The 21616-nt window shown below is 30.6% G+C and overlaps 1 protein-coding gene across 2 annotated transcripts in view; it reads right to left on the reverse strand.

Annotated features, from left to right (window-relative positions):
- Positions 1-21616, reverse strand: part of LOC121116142 (putative receptor-type tyrosine-protein phosphatase mosPTP-1) — an 87320-nt gene that overhangs the window by 53007 nt on the left and 12697 nt on the right. For both annotated transcript variants that reach the window (XM_040710375.2, XM_040710374.2), the window contains exons 2-8: positions 17950-18312; positions 11822-11948; positions 11544-11743; positions 11291-11478; positions 9625-9739; positions 2982-3173; positions 1393-1672 (exon numbers count right to left, since the gene is read on the reverse strand). In XM_040710375.2, coding sequence (XP_040566309.2) covers positions 1393-1527 — 135 coding nt within the window. In that variant the 5' untranslated portion in view covers positions 1528-1672; positions 2982-3173; positions 9625-9739; ... (2 more) ...; positions 11822-11948; positions 17950-18312. The remainder of the gene's footprint in view (positions 1-1392; positions 1673-2981; positions 3174-9624; positions 9740-11290; positions 11479-11543; positions 11744-11821; positions 11949-17949; positions 18313-21616) is intronic.

Below are 21616 nucleotides of genomic sequence, written 5' to 3' on the forward strand. Positions count from 1 at the left end.
TTTTAGTATACTTTTTTTTTATGTGAAACTTGTTTTGTTTTTCTCAGCAATGTCACGTTGTTTTTTTTTTTCATATTTTTGTCTTTTATATTTTAATATTTGTATTATAAATGTATCACTACTATTAAGAACGATAATTTTTATATTTTATAAAATAAGTAGGCCTTTATAGGCTTTGCTTATCTTCACTGGTCGAAATGAATTTAATAAAATATAGCTTGCGAATAATAAAATAAATATAGTTTTACCCCATTTTGTTTGTTCGTTATAAGCCTATTAATATTATCCAAATTTATCTGTACAACCCTGTACATTCAGTAATGAAATTGTTTTGAATATTAAATGTGTACAAAAGTAAACATCTTTATCAAATTCGTTCCTTTTATTCTCAAAACTTTTTCACAACCCGGTATCTAAGATAATTTGGAGAATTTCTTTCTTTTGTGGAAATGTATCTATTTTTCAAATTATATATTTATGACTGTACAATATTGATATTCTATGACAGCAAAGAGAATTGCATGTAGTGCAAATATGATTTAAAAATTACATACGTACAAGGATATATTATGTACCTACTATTGCTAATATTTTATTACATACTCATAAATATGACTCAAAATGGAAAGGTTTATGTCTATATATTTATATATACAGGGTTTGCGAGCTATATATTCTGCCAATCTGGTGCACTCTCTTGGGAAAACAAATTAACATTTACTCAAACTCTGGCACTTAGTGAGACGTTCTTTTTTTAAGGTTTAAAGGGAATTTGAGGCCGTTAAATGGGATTTTGAGGATATATAACATCGACAAAAAAGTCTCTAATTCGAGATAATTTTTGACGAATTTATCTCGCCGGACTTTTGGCCTCCAAACTGGCTGGATCTGAATTTGATGGATTTTTTGGAGTGGGGTGCAATCGAACTACACATCAACCGAACTCCCTACAACAACAAAGGCGAAAAAAAGGAATTCCGTGATTTGTTAAGGGACCAAGTGGCGAAGGTCTGCTTGCACTTTCAGCCTTGTGAATAGTCTGTATTTTGTTGGATGTGATTTTCTTTATCAATAAAAAAAAATTATAATCTATCAAGCTCTCAGAATCTGGTTTTATTTTTTTAAATTTTATTACTAGTTGCAGAGAAAATTGTGTTTAAAAATCATTTTTCCGACAGATAGCATCATTTCACATGCTATAGGTGTTTACAAAAACACAGTTTTACTGGTATTGTATCTAAATTGATTAAATAAACAACAGATGTATGATGGAAAATTGTATTCAATTTTGGCAAGTCTGCACCAATGCAACTCCCAATAATTAAATTAAAAGCAAATAGTGTTGCACCTGTCCCCAGCCCCTAAACTAATAAAACAGAAAAAAATCCTTACCATATGATTTATCGTATTATTCACAGTTTCCACGATCTGTTTTTCCCATGCCCGAGACTGCTCCTGTCTATAGTGTACGTGATAGATGTCCACAGTGCGATAAAAGATTTTGGGACGAAGCCATTTCAAGAACATGGTATTCCGTTTTGGCACGTTAGATTCACTATGATGGGCGTTCCAGGTCGATCCACATCCGTTCTTACTTTGAGTACCTCAGATGTTTTACCTTCATTCTTAACAGTATATGCTTTTATCCATATCTGATACTCGGAGTAGGGTTCTGAGGAGAAAAAGGAATAATAATGGATGCATTTTCAGTGTCGTATCGTATTTTTTCGGGATTATCACAGGAATAAGAATTTAAAAACTTTCTATATTATCCCATTTTAATAATTAAACCTCTTAACCCCCTTCCCTCCCCCCAAAAAAGGGGAAAGAAAGGACCAAAATCAGTTGGTTTTATGATATTGTCAGCTGTCATTTTGTCCTCACATTGGTAAGACTTTTCTCAATAAATAATAAATAATTGTTTATATTTTAACAGGAGTTAATTCAAGATCAACAGTTAGGTTTAGGATTAGGTCCGTGAGATTGGTCCTTCCCCCTCCCTCCCCCATTACTAAAAGCCAGTTGTCAAGTTCTCGAAAGGAATTTTTTTTGGTAGTTATTTTTATTTTTGTCACAATTTTAAAAAAGAAAATTATTTCTCTCTTCCACAAAAAAAAAAAAAAAAAAATATTCGGTCAAAATTGCTCTACAATTTTGAATCGTGTTTATTTTCTTTTGTACAAAAAAATAATCTGTCAAATTTGATTAGTTAATTTTCTAAAATTTTATTTGTCTCGCCATTTATAAAAAAATGTCTTAAAACTGTCAAATATTTGTTCAAAAAGCACCCCCTCCCCTATGAAAAATCCTAATCACAGCCCTGTTCAGTATAACAATAATTGGGACTATAGTAGTATACAAATAAACAGCTGACAAGAAGTACAGAGATAAACTCCATATTGTGTGGATAATACCGTTTTTAAAAGAAGGTTTTATGAGAAGAAAACTTAATTGTTTCTGAAAGAAAAATATCAAAAGATGGAAATTTTGAGTTCAGTATTTATATAATTTAGTCAGACTTTCTGCTAAATTATTTTTGTTCTCACAAAACCCTATCTGTTTCACGGGAAATATTTAGTGTTTTGATAAAAATACAGTGAGTCCTTCAAACTTTGTCCGTAGAATAGTCCAAAAATGACTAAATGAGCTTAAAAATAAGTGATACACATGACTTAAGTGAAGGAATAGACGTAATAGATGAAAAGGGTAGGGCAAAAAGGCCCAAGCAATATTCGGGCAACCATTATTTTTTAATATTATAAAATTTTTTGTTAAAAGGTCATAAGATAAGTACTTTTTTTTTTGTTTTGAAAAAAGAACATCTAAAAAACCTTGTTCAAAAATGTCATTACAGTAATGTGTTTTATAAAAAAGATCCTCAAAATAATCCATTTTGACAAAAATCCTATTTATATGTATATTACATTGAGCAAAATTGACCTATTGATGAATCAAAATGACGAATTACTTGAACTACTTACTTAAACGATTCAACGTTTCCACCATGGCCGACTTGTTGTCCCGGATTGTTTGGACAGAGGTAAAGTTGTTGTTTAGAAAATAGATACGATAACCTTGTAAAAGTCCATTGGCTCGAGCTGGTTCCCACCATGATATCTGTATTGCACTTTTCGTAATGCTCAAAACCCGGATGTTTCTTGGAGGACTTGGAGCTGTAAGAAATTAAATCGTAAGTCAATTCTTCAATCTAAAAATACTATTATTTTTAAAGATGGAAAATATTGTGTTATTAATTTTCCTAGTTAGTAACCTCATCAGTGTTTCTTACTTCAGGTGTTGTTATCATTATCCTTTCATTTTTGGGCAGCTGATAACATTCAAGTAAATCCTTAGATAAAATATTTTTTTAACGGGATTGTAAGTTCATAATAAAAATCCCACTCAATCACTATTGACCAATAGTGGTGGTGTTAGGTATAAAAATAAACAAGCGAAAAAACGTCATAACTATGTAGCATTGTGTTTAAGATCTCATTTGGCTTCCATTTTACGTTTTACAAGCCGGCAAAGCATTTTTTTCGGCAATCTTAACAGAAAGTAATTTGGAGTGATCCCAGCGTTATTCATCAATACATATTATTATATTATAGGTTGTAAATTGATGAATGTCTTCATAAGAAAAAGTAAACAATAACCATTCATCTACGATACGCCGACTTTCGACTGATATTATTAAATAATTAAGGATCAACATCAGAATAATTACTGCACTTGTCCCTGCAGAGTGGGATTTGTGTGTATTTCCTTCCTGTTACAGCTGTTTGGAGCAAATATAATGAAACGTAATGACAGTTAAAGATGTCAACCAAAAATTCTTCAACCCGTTAGAACAACTGTGTTAATTTTATTTTTCGAAGAATTCCAGCTTATATGCCCTTGTTACATACGGAGAAAGATTTCAGTGTATTTATTTACTATCATGGCAGCTTGCAACTGATCTAATATTAATACACTTAAGCTGCTTATCTCCTAAAAGTTATTTAACTTGTCAAGATTAACATCAATTTTCAGTTTTTCTATTTTTAAATATCAGCAAGACAATGTGTTATGCCACACGAGTCGTACAATACGTCTTCCGGGATTAAAAATTATTCAAAACATATAGCCAAAAAGGGCCGTCAACCAGCAGTGAGCTGTAGGAGCTGTAGTCCCCCCCCCTCCAATAAATATAAAAATTTAAAATATAGATAATTATTTGCTTATAACCAGAAAATTTCATATTTGATTTTTTTTTTTAAAGTTAATATTTGTAATTTAAGTTAATTTGTTATTTTTGTTCCAAAAATTGTAATATTCTCTGAATAGCTATGGAATTTTGAAATATTTTTCTATAAAAATTTAATATTCAATATTTAATTTGGAATTTCTTTTTCCAAAAATAATTATTATTTTGTGAACAACAGTGGATTTTTGAAACTTTTTCCTACTAATTTCATTTTGTGAAAATAGTTATAAGTTGTTTTTTTGTTTTTTTTCAAAAATGTAATATTTGATATAGTTTTCAAAAAAATGACATAGCAGCCGTGAATTTTGCAAAAAAAATCTAACAATATTCAAAAACAAGTCTGCCACACCCCCAATTATATATAATCCAGTGGACACCCATGCCAAAGCGACAAAGGAGTGGCTCCAGAAGGAGAAGTTTACAAATTAGCCTAGCCAGTTTCTGGAAAAATCTTTATATACTTACAAATTTGGCAAGGGGATCAAATAATTATTTCTTCTACTTTATATGTAAGGGAAGACGAGCCTGATCTTGTTTTAACAATAGTTTAACTAGAAGGGGTGAATGTAGTTTTTGTACTAATAATCTTCTTTGATCCTGCCCCTACAACACTTGTTCAATGTTATTATTTTTCCGTGATGCCAAATGAATGTACGTTATATTATACTCTTAGAAGACAAAAGTTATCAATTCCTTTGAGACTTGGAATGATGAAAACTGAAGACGAAAGGAAACAAAACAAAATATACTATCAAATAATACGGGGAAAAATTATTCCATTTTTTTTTATTTTTCAAAGAAAAAAACGATAGTTGTTTTTGAACTTTTTAAATCAACAACACACTCCCATTTTTGGTTGAATAGGCTACATTTTTTTGCACGTGTTGCTGTAGGAGTGAATTAACTATCCAGTATTTCAAATGATGTGTTCCACAAAATACATAATATAACTAGTTTGTGCTAAAAAACTGACCTTTTACTTTAATAACTTTTCATATCGTTGTATGGCTTTCCACAGAGAACGATTCGTTAAAACGTTTTCAATAGTGAAAGTTCGGCAATTGTTTGATGCTAAATAGCTATAGAGTATTCAGATTAGCAACTCCTCAATTTCATGGGAATTGGGTAGGTAAAATATTTATCTGATTGGGTTTTTTCCATAAGATAACGATTATTAAGTTTAAATTAAAGTACTTTAAGCTTCTTTTATTTAAAAAGAAGTGATTATTTTGATGAAGAAAATCATTTTTTTTATTTAATAACATAATTTGAAAAAATAAAAATAAAATATTTCTAACGAAAAACTAAAAATATTGTGTACATGGAAATGTATAAAAATCAGTAAATTTAGATGAAACATTAAGTTTTTTGGTGTTATAGGCTTAAAAATTAATATGAGGGGATAAGGAAATTTTAATTTGTATTTTAAGCTTAGCAAGTAATCGATATGATTCACAAAAAATCCAAATCAATCGTGCCTTTATATATTTTGGAAGGTATTAAAAAATTTAAAGTGGGGAAAAAAAAAACCTTCTCATTCATAGATGAACATATTGTGTTTGTTCTTTGTTCAATTACGTATCAATATAATGTACATGATTGAAAATTCTAAGCATTTTCTTTGCCTGCAAATTTTTTTATGTGAGCAATAAATAAAAAAATTATATTATTTTCTAAAGCTGTTGATTTTTTTTTTTTTGGTTTAATGCTTGAAGAGCAATTAAGAATATGAACAAAGTCGGTTTGAGGGTGAGATGTGCCTAGTGAATAAATAAAAATGGCCTTTTTTAATAATATTTTTACCCAAATTTATCAAAATACCTTTTAATAATTTTAAAACAGCCAATTTTGAAGGAAAAAAAATTATTTTCTTTGTTAATCCTGGGATTTTTCAGCCCATGTATAAAATATCTCATTCTAGCGGAAAAGTATATTTTTGCGTTTTTTTTCTAAAAGTATTTAGGTATGTTGTACCTATATAAATAACTTTCTGTGTCAAAAAGTAGCAGGTTCCCCATTACAGAAAAAATATGTTCTTATTTTTGCATATTTAAACAAAAGAGGGGTATAAAAAGTGCTTTGGTTAAATAAACACATCTGTTTTATTTTATTATACCTAAATATTATTGTGTATATGTTATAAAATAACCTTAAAAATTAACGAGTCTTTTGATTGATCCCACGTGTTTCTAGAATAGAGTGGGTCGAAAATCCGAATTTTGAATAAATTGATATATTTTTAATAATATGAAATACTATTTTTTACTAATTCGTACGGACAATTCAACGTACTTCACGTATTTTGGAGGTTCCCTAAAGAGGAATATGCATTGTTTACTGCTATAAGTTTGTTTACAAAAACGATCCAGAGTCTTACGACAAAATAATACATCTCCTGAAGGATCAATGTTGTGTCAGTCCTTACTAATTAGCAATGGAGACTGCAGTCCACTCCAGTTCTGTCTCTGTCCGGTCCAACTCAGTCCTGTATAAAAACCTATAAGCCTTGATCTTTGATGACGAAACCTAACTTGAGATCTTTTCTTTTTTTAATTAGTTCTAGTACTGACAGTCCGAATGACTGACAGTCTTATGGACCGGCCCCAACGACTAATAAGGACTGAAACAACATTATATAATTTTTCGAAGGAACGAGATCAGAATTTACTTTTTCCAAAAGAGAATAAAACAAGTTTTATAAGTCAGAAAAAATAAATTTGAGTTTCATAATCATACTACACATTTAAAGTTTTGCTTTACACAGTTTTAAAAATCATATGAGATAGTTGACTTCCTTTATTTTCCATCCACTGAAATGTGGTATTTTAAAATTTGGTGATCCTTTTAATTTTTTATGTTTCTCCTTAAATAACTTTCCATAACAAGATTATTTTAGAGGAACATTTTGATTATACAAAAAGTGGCTAAGTTTAATTACTCACATATTTTGTATTACAATTGTGGATATTTAGGTGAATTTTTTAGTAGTTATTAGTAATTTTGTCAAGAGCAGTTGTTATTTTTTTTTAAACAATTCTGGTCCCAATTATCCGGTTTAAATAAATAGCAATAATTAAAAAGTTTTGAATGACATCAATTCTTTGGAGTAATTTGTATTAAAATAATTTTGCCAATTTCAAATTATGAAAATGAATCAAAAAAATCTTTTTTAGGCTTTTCAAAATTGAAACAGTTAACTATTTTTCATAAATCGCACCAATGCAACTCAGAAGCTAAATTGCAATTTGTTTAAATTTTATAGAATATTTAGGGAAATCATTTTTGTCAATATTTATTTTCGACAAGAAATCTCGTTCCTCAACTATTCCATTGTATGAAAGCAACTAAATCTAACCTGTAGAACTGAACACCACCAATCCTACTTTTCTACCGCCAATTTCTACAGGCTGATTGGCCATGCATGATATAAAATGAAGTTATGTTTTCTTACCTTGGACCCACCCTAATATATAAACCCTTCCAATAACATGAAAAACAGACATTTGAGGGTATTTGTTTTTACCCAAGTAGAGCATCAACAAATAAGCCTGCTCTCAAGGACATATAGCAATAAATATAGTAGAATTTCAACTTTATTTCTTTATGGGATCAACTCTTAATTATTATTTCGTCTATAAACATAGGTTCATGCAAACCTAGGCCAAATGACCTTACAAAACTACTAAAAAACTACAAAGTTATTATTTTTTTCTGCAATGCCAAGACGTCTACTTTTTAATATGCTTTACTGAGTGGTTCATTAAAATCTGAACACTATGAATTTTAAACTTCAGCAAGATATAATTTATTAATGAACAGTATTATTTTAACAAATTTAATACAATAAGTATATTTGCGTCTGAGCTCTCTTAACTATTACTGTACATTAGCAACAATGATGGCTTTCAGGCAGCGGTAGAAGGTCTGGAACCCGATGCTAATGTAGTCATTTGTCAAGGTACCTGACGGTGGATTTGTGAGACTCGGTGTTTGGATGACAGATATTGTAGGCCTTCCTCTCGACATGAACACAAAAGTTGTAGTCGATAGGGTAAGTCATCAGGACTGCAGGAGATCAAAAGTGTAAAAATAGAGCTCAAAACGACTCAAAAGAGTCTTGCAAAAGAGGAGATGGGTTTCTTTAATTTCTGGTGTGAAAAGTAAACCTTCAGAAGGCTCTTTCCACCAATTTTTTTGATAGTTCTCTAGACATTCTGGTGTCATACCCCGATTTATATTGTATGGATCCTCTAAGAGTTGATTGACCTTAACTCTTCCGGATCCAGTTTGGCCTTTTTGACTGAAATCTTCTTCTTTTCCAACGTTTGGAACTTGCTGACAGGGGTAGATATTGGTTCTGGAGACGACAAACTCCTAGGAGTGCTCGAATGGAGATTATTCGATCACGTTCAAGAGTCATTTTCTCGACTTGTACGTTAGAGCGCTCAGTTTTATTTTTGTTATGCATTGCATATACTTTCAAGTACCGTCATATGAATTAGTTTCAATTACTCAACCTTCATTATTCAATATGTAAGTGTTCAAATTTCTAAGGACTCCCGGTATATCATATTTATGAACAAATATTTGATTTAATAAATATCAATGTATTCTTACTAAGAAAACCTCAGAGAAAGTTTATTTTAGGATCAAATTGTAGCCCTATAGAGCACTTCTTGTCTCATCAGTCCTAATCTCATTTTTCAAGTATTGAGTAACAAAGCGTGTGTGCCGATGAAAATTGGTGAGTAATACAAATGATTCCTTGGGTAATTATCTTCTATATTTTTATGCAAATTTTGTCTGTTGGATTACGCCGAATAACTTTGGACAATGCCGGTTACCACCGATATTAATATATTTATAATTGAGGCCCTTTTCTTTTAAAATGCCACACAAGTTGAATTGTTGGAAAACATTATATACTCTTATATTATCTTTTATTACAATATAGATTGAAGTCAAGTGCATTTTACCGTAAAAGTATGCCCTTTATATAGTTTTGTTATAAAATAAAAATTCTCCAGTCATAGTCAATGCATGTATTTAATTATTATTTTTAATAATTGATTGATAAGTAAAAGGAATATGAAAGCATTCATATTCCCCTCTGAACCACCATCAGAATAACGTAAAGACTTACGGACAATTGAAGTTCATGTGTATTTTATTTTTAAAAATACTTGTGTAATATTTTTTTTTTTAAATAAGATATCAACATTTCAAAAGTTAATTTGTCAGCATTAACATATACTGACCAAAATAGAAAAAAATATTGTCTTTATTTCAAAATTTAATGGTCACTGCATTTTGAAACACCATAATATATATGTACTACTATGATCTGTGATAATAAAAAAAATATTTGAAAATCTTACCTCCTTCATCTGTCATGACGACAACAATAGTCTCTGGTCCATTTCCTTGCGGATTGAACACACGTATGGATACCAGATACTGCGTATATACTTTAAGGCCTTTGAGTGTATAGTCCTAAAAATAAAAGGTAGTCAATGAAAGGCTGATTAAAATGAGTAGTTCTTTGTTCAGATATTGCGTATATTGAGGGGAAAAAACTTCATTTTTAACAACTTTTATTGTATTTTATGTTTGTTTTATTTTTGCAACATTTAATCATAGATCTTGTCTTTGTTTTTTGTTTTATTTAAGTTTCTTGATCATTATTTTTTGTTTTGTTGTAATTAAACCTCTTTTTGGTTCATGATAAGTCATTCAATATGGATTCATTAGTAAAGATTAATACTTTAATAGACGTAAGGATATCAGGGGAGTAGAAACATTATTTGCAACTGTTTCTAACGACTAATTACTTAGTAAATAATGGTGCTAGTATTGTGTACGTCCTTATTTATTCGGTCTGATCCAGTCTAAGAACGGGATCTATCAATCCTTGGGACTGTCAGTACTAGATCTGATTTAAAAAGAAAGAAAGAAAGTTAAGTGATGTAATCAAATACCCAAAAATTAACAGACTGATAAAATACATTACAATTTGTTTTCATGCTTAGTCTGTTGTTCAGATGGAGAACAAAAATGTGTACGATCGTTTTTACTTTATAAATTCATACAAATGAAACATTGACATGTAAGAGTTGAAATAGGATAAAATGTGAGGAAAACTTTTTTTTTTCATTTTTGGGAAAAATTTATTTTCAAAAAATAATTTTTCACATGTATGTGCTCCTAACTTCAGTATAATTTGTAAAGCAGAGGTGTCGAGGTGGAGGTACTGGTTAAGGGTCCGTGGGTCTAACAAATTTTTATAAAAAATATTATTTATAAATGTACTATAGTATTAATTTGTATCCAAGAAAAGCCAATGGCTCCTTGCGCATTTGAAGACAGTAACAATAAAAATGGTTGGATAATGGTTTTATCAATATATGATACAATCTCCTGCTTATGAAAAGTTTTGGAGCCAAAGCTATACACCAAGTGGTGAAACGATAACCGTCTGATAAATTTTTCAAAATTTATTTGGCGGCAATAATACTTTTTGGTCTGTTAGGGACACTGACGATACAATGAATTTTGATGTGTAAGTCATTAATTATTCAGTCCAGTTCAGTCTTAGGACCAGTCCCATGAGTCCTTGGGACCAGCCCTTAAGAACGTCTGTCCTTGCAATGTATGTATTAGAATAAAAAGGAAGAAATAAAGTTGAATGACGTCATCGAGGGCCAAACTTTATAAGATTTAAGACTGGTATGCAGGACTGAACTGGACTGGACCAACATTAAACTGGACGGGACTGAAGTCTTGAGCCCTAAATAAGGACCAACACAACACAAGCCATGAATATGTAACAAAGTAAATTCTGGAAAATGGAAGAAAAAGTCATATAGAAAAATGATTAAGTACCAAAGTAACGTCATCTGTACTGATATCACATAAGCGACATCTTGCGGAATGTAGGTAATTTTTTTGTCGAATAAGAAATTTCTTCAAACTCAGATTTGCAATCAGCCACAATGCTTTATACCTTTGATTCTGGCCCCCAAATGTAAAGCAACTCAAACTTACCTCAGCTAATGGGTTCTCCAATGGAACTTCAACAGCCTCATCCTCTCCCACATCCCTAGGACGATATGATATGATGTAACCCAGGAATTGACCATGGATTGTAGAAATATCCGGGGGACGCCAACTTAAATACAAGGATGTTGATGACGTATTGTGTGCAGCAGTGACACGTGGCTTACCGCTTGGCTCTGAAAAATAAGTAATAAAATTTTTTTTAAAGAAGAAGTTTAGAACAGACGGCTATTGAATTTACTTTCAAGCAATGTAATGGTGGGATACGAAGGCTTGGAGAAAACGGAGCGTCCAACATGATTCATTGCTGCAACTTTGAAGTTATAGACGGTGTATGGTACAAGTCCTGTTATAGTATATTTTGGAGTGGAGGAATTACTGATGATTTCGTGACCAATGTCCTCAAATTTTTTGTCGTCAGATGAAGCTACGGATCTTTGTCTAAAGAAACAAAGCAATTGGTTAGATAATATATCTAGATGTTTCTCATGAAAAAAGACACAAATAGTTAGAACTTACCCAACGGAGATAACATATCCTAGGATAGGAGTGCTATCTTCTTTGACTCGTGGTTTTGACCAGGATAGAGTGACGGATCTAGATGTGAACCCCATCACTATTGGAAGTTTGGGCGGGTCAGGTACATCTGTAAAATATAAATAACTTGGATTCAGTTGAGTGGATACATATTTCAATAAAATTACATATAATTCAATTTTGGGTTGTCATGTGACGTCCGCATGGGTCATGTCGGTCATCTTAGGGGAAGTAATAACAATCAAGTTTTATAAGAATAAATATCAATTTTTCCTTGATATTAAGAAATGTGGTGAGGTATTATTTGGATCTCAAAATGGGACTAGGAATTAAAATAACCATCTATCAAAAATATACAACTTAGATGTTTGATATTCGATTTCTAATATTCTATAGTAAAACTATGTTAATGCATCCTTAAATATTCTTATCTACTAGTGTAGACTTTAAATTAGAGTTTACTTTTGATAGTATCATACATTTTTCTATAACTATTCTACCTTACTTGTCTCTAATCAATTCTAAACAAAAATTATTGTACAAATCTACCAAATATATAGGGATTTTTAGTTGCTATGAGTTAGAGCTAATTCAATTATCACTCTTTATGATTGACATCAATTACTTTTCAATACAGAAGTTAACTTTTTTATGTTTTTATAATCATTTCTTGTTATTTCCTCAAGATTTAATGGAAATTTGCTGATATTATGGGTCGTTTTTAATTATAAAACAATTCGTGACGTGATTGAAAACCCTCAAAATTGAATTTAGATTACATTTGTATTCTTTGACGACTTATTTTCAGTTTTTAACAAAAAGCTATAGTAATTGACCCTTTGGGTGCTTCACTTATTGTCCTTAAAGACCCCAAAATTGATCTTCACAAAAAAAAAAAAATGAAAGGCCAAATCGCGGCCAATATAAGATATTAAATCAAATAAAGGTTCTAAACTATAGGTTTTTTTTTTTTTGATCTCTTAACTAATTCCACAAATTTGAATACAAAGTCTATAATTGACTAAAATATGAAATTTTGGCATGTTGGTATATAAAAACTAAATATAAGTAATGATCTTCTCTTGTTTTTGATTTTTGTTTCAAATTATTTTTATGTTAACGCATACATATATTGTATGTAGGTATACAATAGACTTTATAATAAATATATTTAAAAAGTAGCAAATCTACACTTTTATTATTCAAAAATGAAGTATAGTTTGTAGCCTTCATTGATTCATAAAACTTAATTTGACCTCAATATGGCCTCAAATACAATCCATCGATTTATAATATTTTTTTATGACTATGAACTTTGTATATTTAAAGTACTTTAAAAGAATATATCAGAATAATTTCCTGATATAATTTGACCGTAATTCGTATCGAAGAATACAAATGTACATTATCCAGGGTCGATTTTAAGTAAAAAATATTTTCGTTTATTTTCGTGTTGACCGGCCATGACAGCCTTTAAAATAATTTGATTTAAAAAGTAGCAAAACTTTATATTCCATATTCCTTCTTATTTTTATGATTTAAAAAATGAGCGGCATTGCTTATTTCAAATTCAATTTGAGTAAATATACAAAATATGTATATGTGGGTATCTTAACTTCATATAAAAGTATATATGGCTTTCATTTTATGTTTGTGCATTAATAAAGTGGAGAAAGATAGGCGCATATTTCATTAATCATCATAGAAGTACTACCTATATATAACCAAAAGAAAACGATAAAAATGGGAAAGTATATGGAAATCCTGAAATGGATAAATGAGAGGTTATGTTTATAAACAAATAGTTAAAGTATTGATTACAGGGATACTACAAAATCCCTTGTTGGTAGCTAATAAGGTTAAATCAAAATGTGCTATGAGTTATGGTCTCCTTTTCTCTTATTTGTCCGCCTCCAGCTTATTTAATCCAAGAGCAACCTCGACTGTCAAAAGAAACAGACAAAAGGCACAAAGTCAATTGGCAATCTATCTATTGGAATTATTATTGAATAATATTGTTTGGGAGTTGTTAACTGCTCTTCAAGCGTCGGTATCCGTATACCATCACGCACGCAACAATTTCCCAAAAAAACCAGAAATAAACCTTAAATCAGTCGGTAGTTAGCCAATTATACCCAAACACATAATTATTTTTTCAATTTTCTTTTTGGAAATTGTTCCTAACTTAATAGTATCTAATATTAAATCGACCAAATAACATTCAAATAACAGATTGCAACTGACTACAAATAAATCACTATTTTTGTATATTCGATGTAGCGCAGTGTTAACAATAGTTAATTTATATTTAACCAATCAGCGTTCAGGAGACTTGGAAATATAAAAAAATAAGAAATTGAATAGGTAATTTTAAGACTACTACAATTCAAATCCACAAACCCAGGGCCGAAACAAAGACCACATGATCATTATGTGTACAAAATAGTGGTCATAATGATACCTTTTTTTTTAACGCAATAAGTGTTGAAAATGAATCCATAACTTATTAGTATGAATGAACCCTTTTCACTAAATAAGCAAGTTAAATTCTGCAAATTTACATTTGGCATAAGGGTAAATAAAAAAAGTGACGTCAACTGCGGTATCAGAATAATAAATGACAGATTTTTACGTCATAGAGTTCCTATAACAACTGTATATTAACAGTGTATAATACTACAAACTATATGATTAACAGTAATAGTATATACTATTAAAAAGCGTGGTGGAAGTTACACATCAGTCAGAAAAGTATTGTAAAAGCGTTGACCACTTTGTTTTAAAGTATCAGTGGTCCTAATTGGAAGGGGGAAGGGTGTTGAGGTGACGTTTAAAGCTAAGTTTTTCTATCTAAAATATATTTTATGGTAGTCATTATTGAGTTAAACAATACAATAGGTCTACAAGTTATAACATATAATTACAAGTTAATGTTGTGAACCTATTGGCAAAACAAAACCACGACATAAGTAATTATAGAAAATAGTGGTCGTATGAAAACTTTTTTTATACGCTGGGAGCGTTTAGTAAACTTGAATATTACACCTTAACTAACTGCTCAGCCTCCATGAATTTACACTTTTAACTGGATGTACAGGGTAAATTCTGCAAAGGGGAAAAAAAAGTTGTATACGTCATATGGAAAAAACACAAAAAATTTAAAATAACGTAATTAATGGTATAATAAAAACGACATCTTGCGCCTAATAAAAATATTAGGTGTAGTTTAAGGGATCTATAATTTTTCATGGGACTTTATTTATTTTCACTAATGTTTATTGCATTGGCTATCAAAATGGTGCTTACTTTAGTGCTCATTTTATCCACGTTTTCGACAATTGTCCTTGTAAAGCGTGGTGTATCTTTGATATCAAAACTTACTGGAACAGATTCGACGAACTCAACATTGACCGTAATGCGCTTTTAAATCATCAAGCCCCTCAAAAATACTCATATTTTCAGCCACTTGGCTTGCGTTTTACTTTTTATCGAAGATAAACTATAAAATATTTCGTACCTTTTCATTGTTGATGTTTATTTTTGACACACGCTCAAATAATACTGAGTCAAACTGTCACCAAACTGTTTGAAACTTTTGTTTTAGTTTCTAACACTATTGAGCGTAAACCGATGAAAATTATACAACGCGAATAACACATTACAAAAGCCACCTTTTTATTAAATCTATTATACCAGTACGAACCAGGGATTTACTCAAACTAACAGGTATGTTGGACTGCTTTAATTGGAAGGTTCGGTAAGGATGATGACTCGAAAAAAGAGGAATTGTAAACAAGAGGTTGCAAACATGAATAAATATTCAAAATAAAGAATTGAATCTAATGAATTATTATCAAACTTGAATAATATGTTATGATGACCTCTTTTTTAAGGAGAGGGGGGGGGCGGGGCTCAGGAGCTCCTTCTATGAAATTTATGCAAATGTATGTATGTAATATGTAAATCTATTTCCGTTTCTCATAATTAATACGTGGCATGAAGGAACTAGAAGCATCTCATTATAACAACTTATTTATTACTTTTAAAAATTTGTCAAAATGACTCACATCATAAATTAAACAAGGAATATGTCTCGTTTCATCTTATAAAGTTACATATGTTTGTAGAATGTTGTACATGTTTTATGTATGTAGAGTAAATTTATGTTTTTGTTGGTCTTAGTCTGTGAAAACTATCAGTTCATAAACTCACTTTTGAGCTTATTACTAATGATAATATGTCGTCAATATATACTTTGGTGAAAAACAAAAGAAAATAATTTTATACGTGAATTGAGACTCGTTCCAAAACTGAAATTATTTTTTGGATGTGTGTTGAGGGATTTTTCTAGACCGAAATTTTAACATCTGGGCTGAAAAGTTCCTCTCCTTACAAAAAAAACAACACTTTTTTTTTCTTTTTAAAAATTGCCTTTTTTAAATTGCTATTCTGTTCTTTATTTTTTCATGAAGCCCCATAACACTACTTTTTAATGCATTGCTTAGCTTGAAGGGTAGTATTTCCAATCAAGAATTAGTGTAAAATTAAGACACAAAAACGATTTTTTGTCCATTGTTTAGGCAAATAACAAAAGAAACGACACAATTAGTACAATAACTCCCAAACTAGAGAACAAATTGTCATGAAATTTTAGCAGCTGTCTTTTGAAGGTTGGTACTTTCTGAAAATGAGGTGAATAACAAAAAAAATTGCGCCATCTATGTGCGAAGCTAATGACTTTTCAGGGCATGTCTTAATATCTTATATAAAGCACGTCGTTACTTTTATTTGCTTTAGGTAACTTTGCTGCGAATATTTTGACCACTAATTACTTTGCATCGGAGAAGTTATGCCGGACATATCATCAGTTGGAACTTAACGATTACATCTCCTCAAGGGTTATAAAATTGTAAAGAGTTCATATGAGTAAACCAAAGGAATATCTGATCAAACATCATGTTTTTCACCGCAGCAGATTGTATGATTGGAGCTGATGTTCCTCCAGATGGTTTTATAACTTTCCTTTTAGCACTCTATTTCTCCTAGCTATCTATGAAATTTTATCTGATCGAGATACAATATTTTAGTTTGAATTGATCAAGTAAATAAATAAAAATGTGGGGAATATGTGATGTGGCAAAATCTCCTTGACGCAAAACTACCAGAATCGAAAATTATGGCGTTGAAAATGTTTGCCATATTAACACCGGTCGAGAAATTTTATTATATTTGCAACCTTTCTGCCGGAAATAAACTGAAAAAAGAAACAAAATCAGTCAATTCTTCCTAACTATTATTCAATTAGAGTTCGGAAGGATTGACTGACTACGAATTGAAAAAAGGCACCAAATAGGTTAGTAGACAGTCAATTCTTCCAAACTAATATTCTAGAATAATTTTAGGGAATTATTCACAACTTCACAAAATCTTTAAAATACTGTTGTCAAAGTAGATATTAATAGTATTTTGTCGACAATAAAAGAGGTCGTTAATATGCATTTACCCAACTAACCTAGAAATGAAAACTTTCATTTTTTTTACAAATATCAATTTGTCTGTTTCTTTTTCCCTTATTAGTGTTTTAAAGGTTCTTGATTTACTGAATAATTTGAAGGTGCATTTGTAAAATTATTAACAATGTTCAACCGTGATTGAGCAATAACTCCACATTTTGTGGTCTTGTATTTATTTTTTGAAGAAAGGTTGCGTGATAAAATAAAAATAACAACGAGTGTTAAAAAGTGTTTGTTCAAAAAGGTTCTCCGCAATTTATTTTATATAAAAAAGATTCAACAAATTAATTCAAATTTAAAAAGAAAGAAATATTCTTCACAAATTTATCATAGCCCTTGGGCCACTCACGTTCAATTCAAGTACTACTAAACCCAGGTCAAGTTTCGGGGTTTTACTTTATTTATGATATAGTATTTTCTTCCTCAAGTGTCACAACATTTCAAGCCATAGAAACGACATGAGAGGATTAGCCTCGGATATATATCCAATTTCCATTTCATTTATGACTTATAGGTAGTATAAATAAATAACAATAATATCAAGTGCACTTCATTTTCTGTTTTAAATATTAAAATATACAACTAAACAACGCATACCCAAGACATCTATACGAATTATGGCATCAGGTAGAGGTCGATTATTGATGAGACACACATACTTCCCAGCATCCTCTCCACTCACAGGACTAAACTGTAGAGCATACATGTGCTGATCCAATTTGACTCTTTTCGAAATGAGTGTTTTTGGGTCCATGGATCCACGATCCTCTTTCTTTCCTTTAGAGTATTTTAATATTTGTATTTCATCCTTCCTTGAGGAAGCAGAGGCGGATTTGGATCCACATTGTCCAACACATTTCCATTCTAGGGTAATGACGAAGGTGTTGAGTGTGATTCCTGGACAACCCACGGATATATTTGTTCCTGATTCTGCAATGACTTCATCTATCATTACGTCACCTGAAATGATAACAAAGAATTTAATGGGATCATATTTTAATTGTAGTTTGATTTTTTTAAATCATAGGGGTTTTAGGAAAAGTTTTCTCAGCCCAAGAGTGTTGTTTACTTATATTCAATTGTAAACACATCACCAGTGAGTAGCACCACATTGCGGAAAAATAATAAATTATGATTATCCTGCCAAAGAATACTACCTAGAAAAAATTTTCAGATGAAGTTGAGTCACTGTCCTTTAATTTTATAACTCATTACTATTTGAGACTTTATGAAAGTGTTTTTATTAAGTGATAATTAAATTAAAAGTATTTTTGAATCAAAGTAGTTCTACCAAATATGAGTTGAACAACCCAAGAAGTTAATTTCAAGTCTAGCAAGTAGTCTTTGAATTACAATTTGGATTTAAATACATTAAAACTAATCCATCTATTGGTCAATGTTACTATTACAAGGTAAGACAAGAAGAAAAGGGCCTCTTTTGTCTTCTGAAAGAGTTTCTAGATGAGTAAAAAATAGTGGTTCCCATTCTACGCATACAATTTAATAATTTAGGAAGATGAAATACATTAGGAAAGGGATAATGATGATTATAACAGCTCTTAAAACATTTTATTTTAAATTAATAAGACCATTTTTGAACTCAGATTGAGAGTGAGATTAATGAATATCATTTATCACATAGAAGGCGCTTTGAAAAATATTATTTACATGTCCCATTTTTTAAACAAGTTAACGATATGTATAAATTATAATAATAACTATCTAACAATTTACAAATACAGCAATATTGCAATTTGTAAAGATGAAATATTATTAAAAAATAGAATAACTAGACCATATACCACCTTCAAACAACAGTGGACATAATCTTAATCGATGCTAACGCCCTTAACAAATACATAACCCAAGCGATAGTGAGTCACACCCCTGGCGGATAATATATATTTTTTAGTTGTCTCAACCAAATTATTTTCTTTGCAGAGTTAAGCATAAAAACTCATGAATAAAGATGTTTTACAATTTTTAAAATAAAATAGCTCCGAGAAGTTCAATTAATTTCACGGGTTTTTTTAAGTATCAACATTAAATATTAGATTTCTAGGATGACATAAGCACCACTTTAATAATATTTGTAATTTCTGACAAATTCTAACAAATTGGGCCCTCAATTTATTCCATCAGTCCTTGGGACTAACAATTGCCGAAATCCCTATCAAACCTTGACTATATAGTCAGACTCAAGCTTGGTCCAATTCTTCTTGATGGAAGCATCTGGAGACTAGACACTCCTGTGAAGGATAGCACAAACCCTCTTTTCCAGACGCGCATCGATTGAGTAGTCCAAGGGGTATGCGTCTGGGAGGATGGTCGGTATATGTTGAGGTACCACAAGATCGGAAAATGGTATCTCATGAAGCTCTTGTGTTGGCCTTTGTCTTGAGTGAAAACAAAGTTGTACCAGAACTTTTCTCTGCCCAAGGCAGAACTTTCTCATCCAGAAGTTTGATATAAGCCTCTGCATTGGGCTGCTCCTTCCTATCCATAAAAATGGGAGGGCAGAATTTGCCTGTGTTATCCACAACGCCCATGGTTCCGGGTATATATATATTTTTTTTTGAAGACATGTTTCACTGAAGTTGATCCAAACTCCTTGGAGATGACCATGATGGACATGCTGCCTGAGAGAAGCTTCAAAATTTTACTGTTTTGTTGCTCTATTTTACTTGTTATCAACTGTTTTTTTTAATTGAGTCGAAACTTTAGACAAGAAAACCTATCTTTTACCAAGTTTGAAGACAATCGAACTATAAATTTCCGCTTTATTAAAATTAAAAAAAGTTCATCACTAGATAAGATCAATACTGTACTATTAAATTAGAAGGTAGCCTTTAGTTGTTCAAAAAAGGAAAAAAGTGTTTAGAATACTTCAAGGATAATTATGAACTATTTGTTGTAATCAACTCTTTATCAATTGGTAATCTTGTCTGACCTTTAATAGGAGAGAGGATTATGCTTGAATACAAAAGACTTATTATCTGATTAATTTATGTGTAGTTAGTTACTTCAGCATTTTTATTCTATGCGTTTGTACTAATTTCTTAAGTAACATCTATAAGAAAACATTATGATCTTATCAGTAAGTAAAAAATACATAGTGTTCATTAGTTTTTAATGTCAGGAATTGGGTCCATTTATGTTTATACCTTCAAAACCATTGTGAGCGTAAATTATAAAAAAATTATGTTGTTAATTCTTTTATAATTCTTATATAGATTTGTCCAGATAGCAATCTGAACATCCATATATATTTTCCAAATCTGCTATCATTATTAATTGATTCTTGAAAAGGAAACATATGTAAAATAATAGCTATTGAGTGTGCTCAGAGTAGAATTGAGGATCAACATAAAAGTAATTCTAGCCTATATATCTAGCCTTTTATTCATTAAAATTAAACGTGGAGAGCCTTTTCAATTAGATATTTGTATGCTCATGAAAAAATTCAATTAAATGATTTTAGAAAAGCCTTTAATAAGATTAATTCGAAATATATTCATAAAACTAATTTTAATTTATTATTCAAATTATGAATTAAAAGTTTTATTTCTTAATCTTGACGATGAAAAGAAACAATTCATAATTATAATCAATCTAATTTCATCACAGGGATGAATGGATATGCAATATCAAGGAGTAGGGGGGTTTGTTTTATAGTTTTTTCGAATATCTATTACGACAAGGGTGGATAAGGTTTCACATGGTAAAAAAATTATGGATAAAGGTTAAGCATACGCTTTAAAAAAGTACATTTATAGTTTTGTGTGTGTGTTCTACGATAGAAATAAGAAAAAAGAATAATCGAAGCATTCTTCCGTATCACCTCGACAATGATGATCCCATACAGTATCAAACGTAACAGAAAAATGGGGGCCCACACTCTCTTTTGGTAATATAAACTTCGAAGATGAAGTACTTTTTGGTAGGCTAATCATCAAAAATGGTGATAAAATAATAGAAATTGTCAAGTTGGGCCGGCATATGAGCACTCATTTTATTGCTCAGGAACTGAAAACTAGCCGGAAAACCGTTTAGAATAATCTAAATAAGAGATTCTTAACTTTCTCAAAATAAAGAAGAAAAATCCACATAACTTTTTTCTTTACCTATTAAAAGCACATGCTTTTTGTTACCAAAATAAAACCTCATTTTCCTTTTCCCATAGACCTAAACTTTTGTAAATGTATTTATATCAAATGACATTTTTTTTAGAAAAAGTTTTTTATTTTTTATTTAAATTGAAGTT

This window comes from Lepeophtheirus salmonis, chromosome 4, assembly GCF_016086655.4.
Source record: "Lepeophtheirus salmonis chromosome 4, UVic_Lsal_1.4, whole genome shotgun sequence".
NCBI lineage: Eukaryota > Metazoa > Arthropoda > Copepoda > Siphonostomatoida > Caligidae > Lepeophtheirus > Lepeophtheirus salmonis.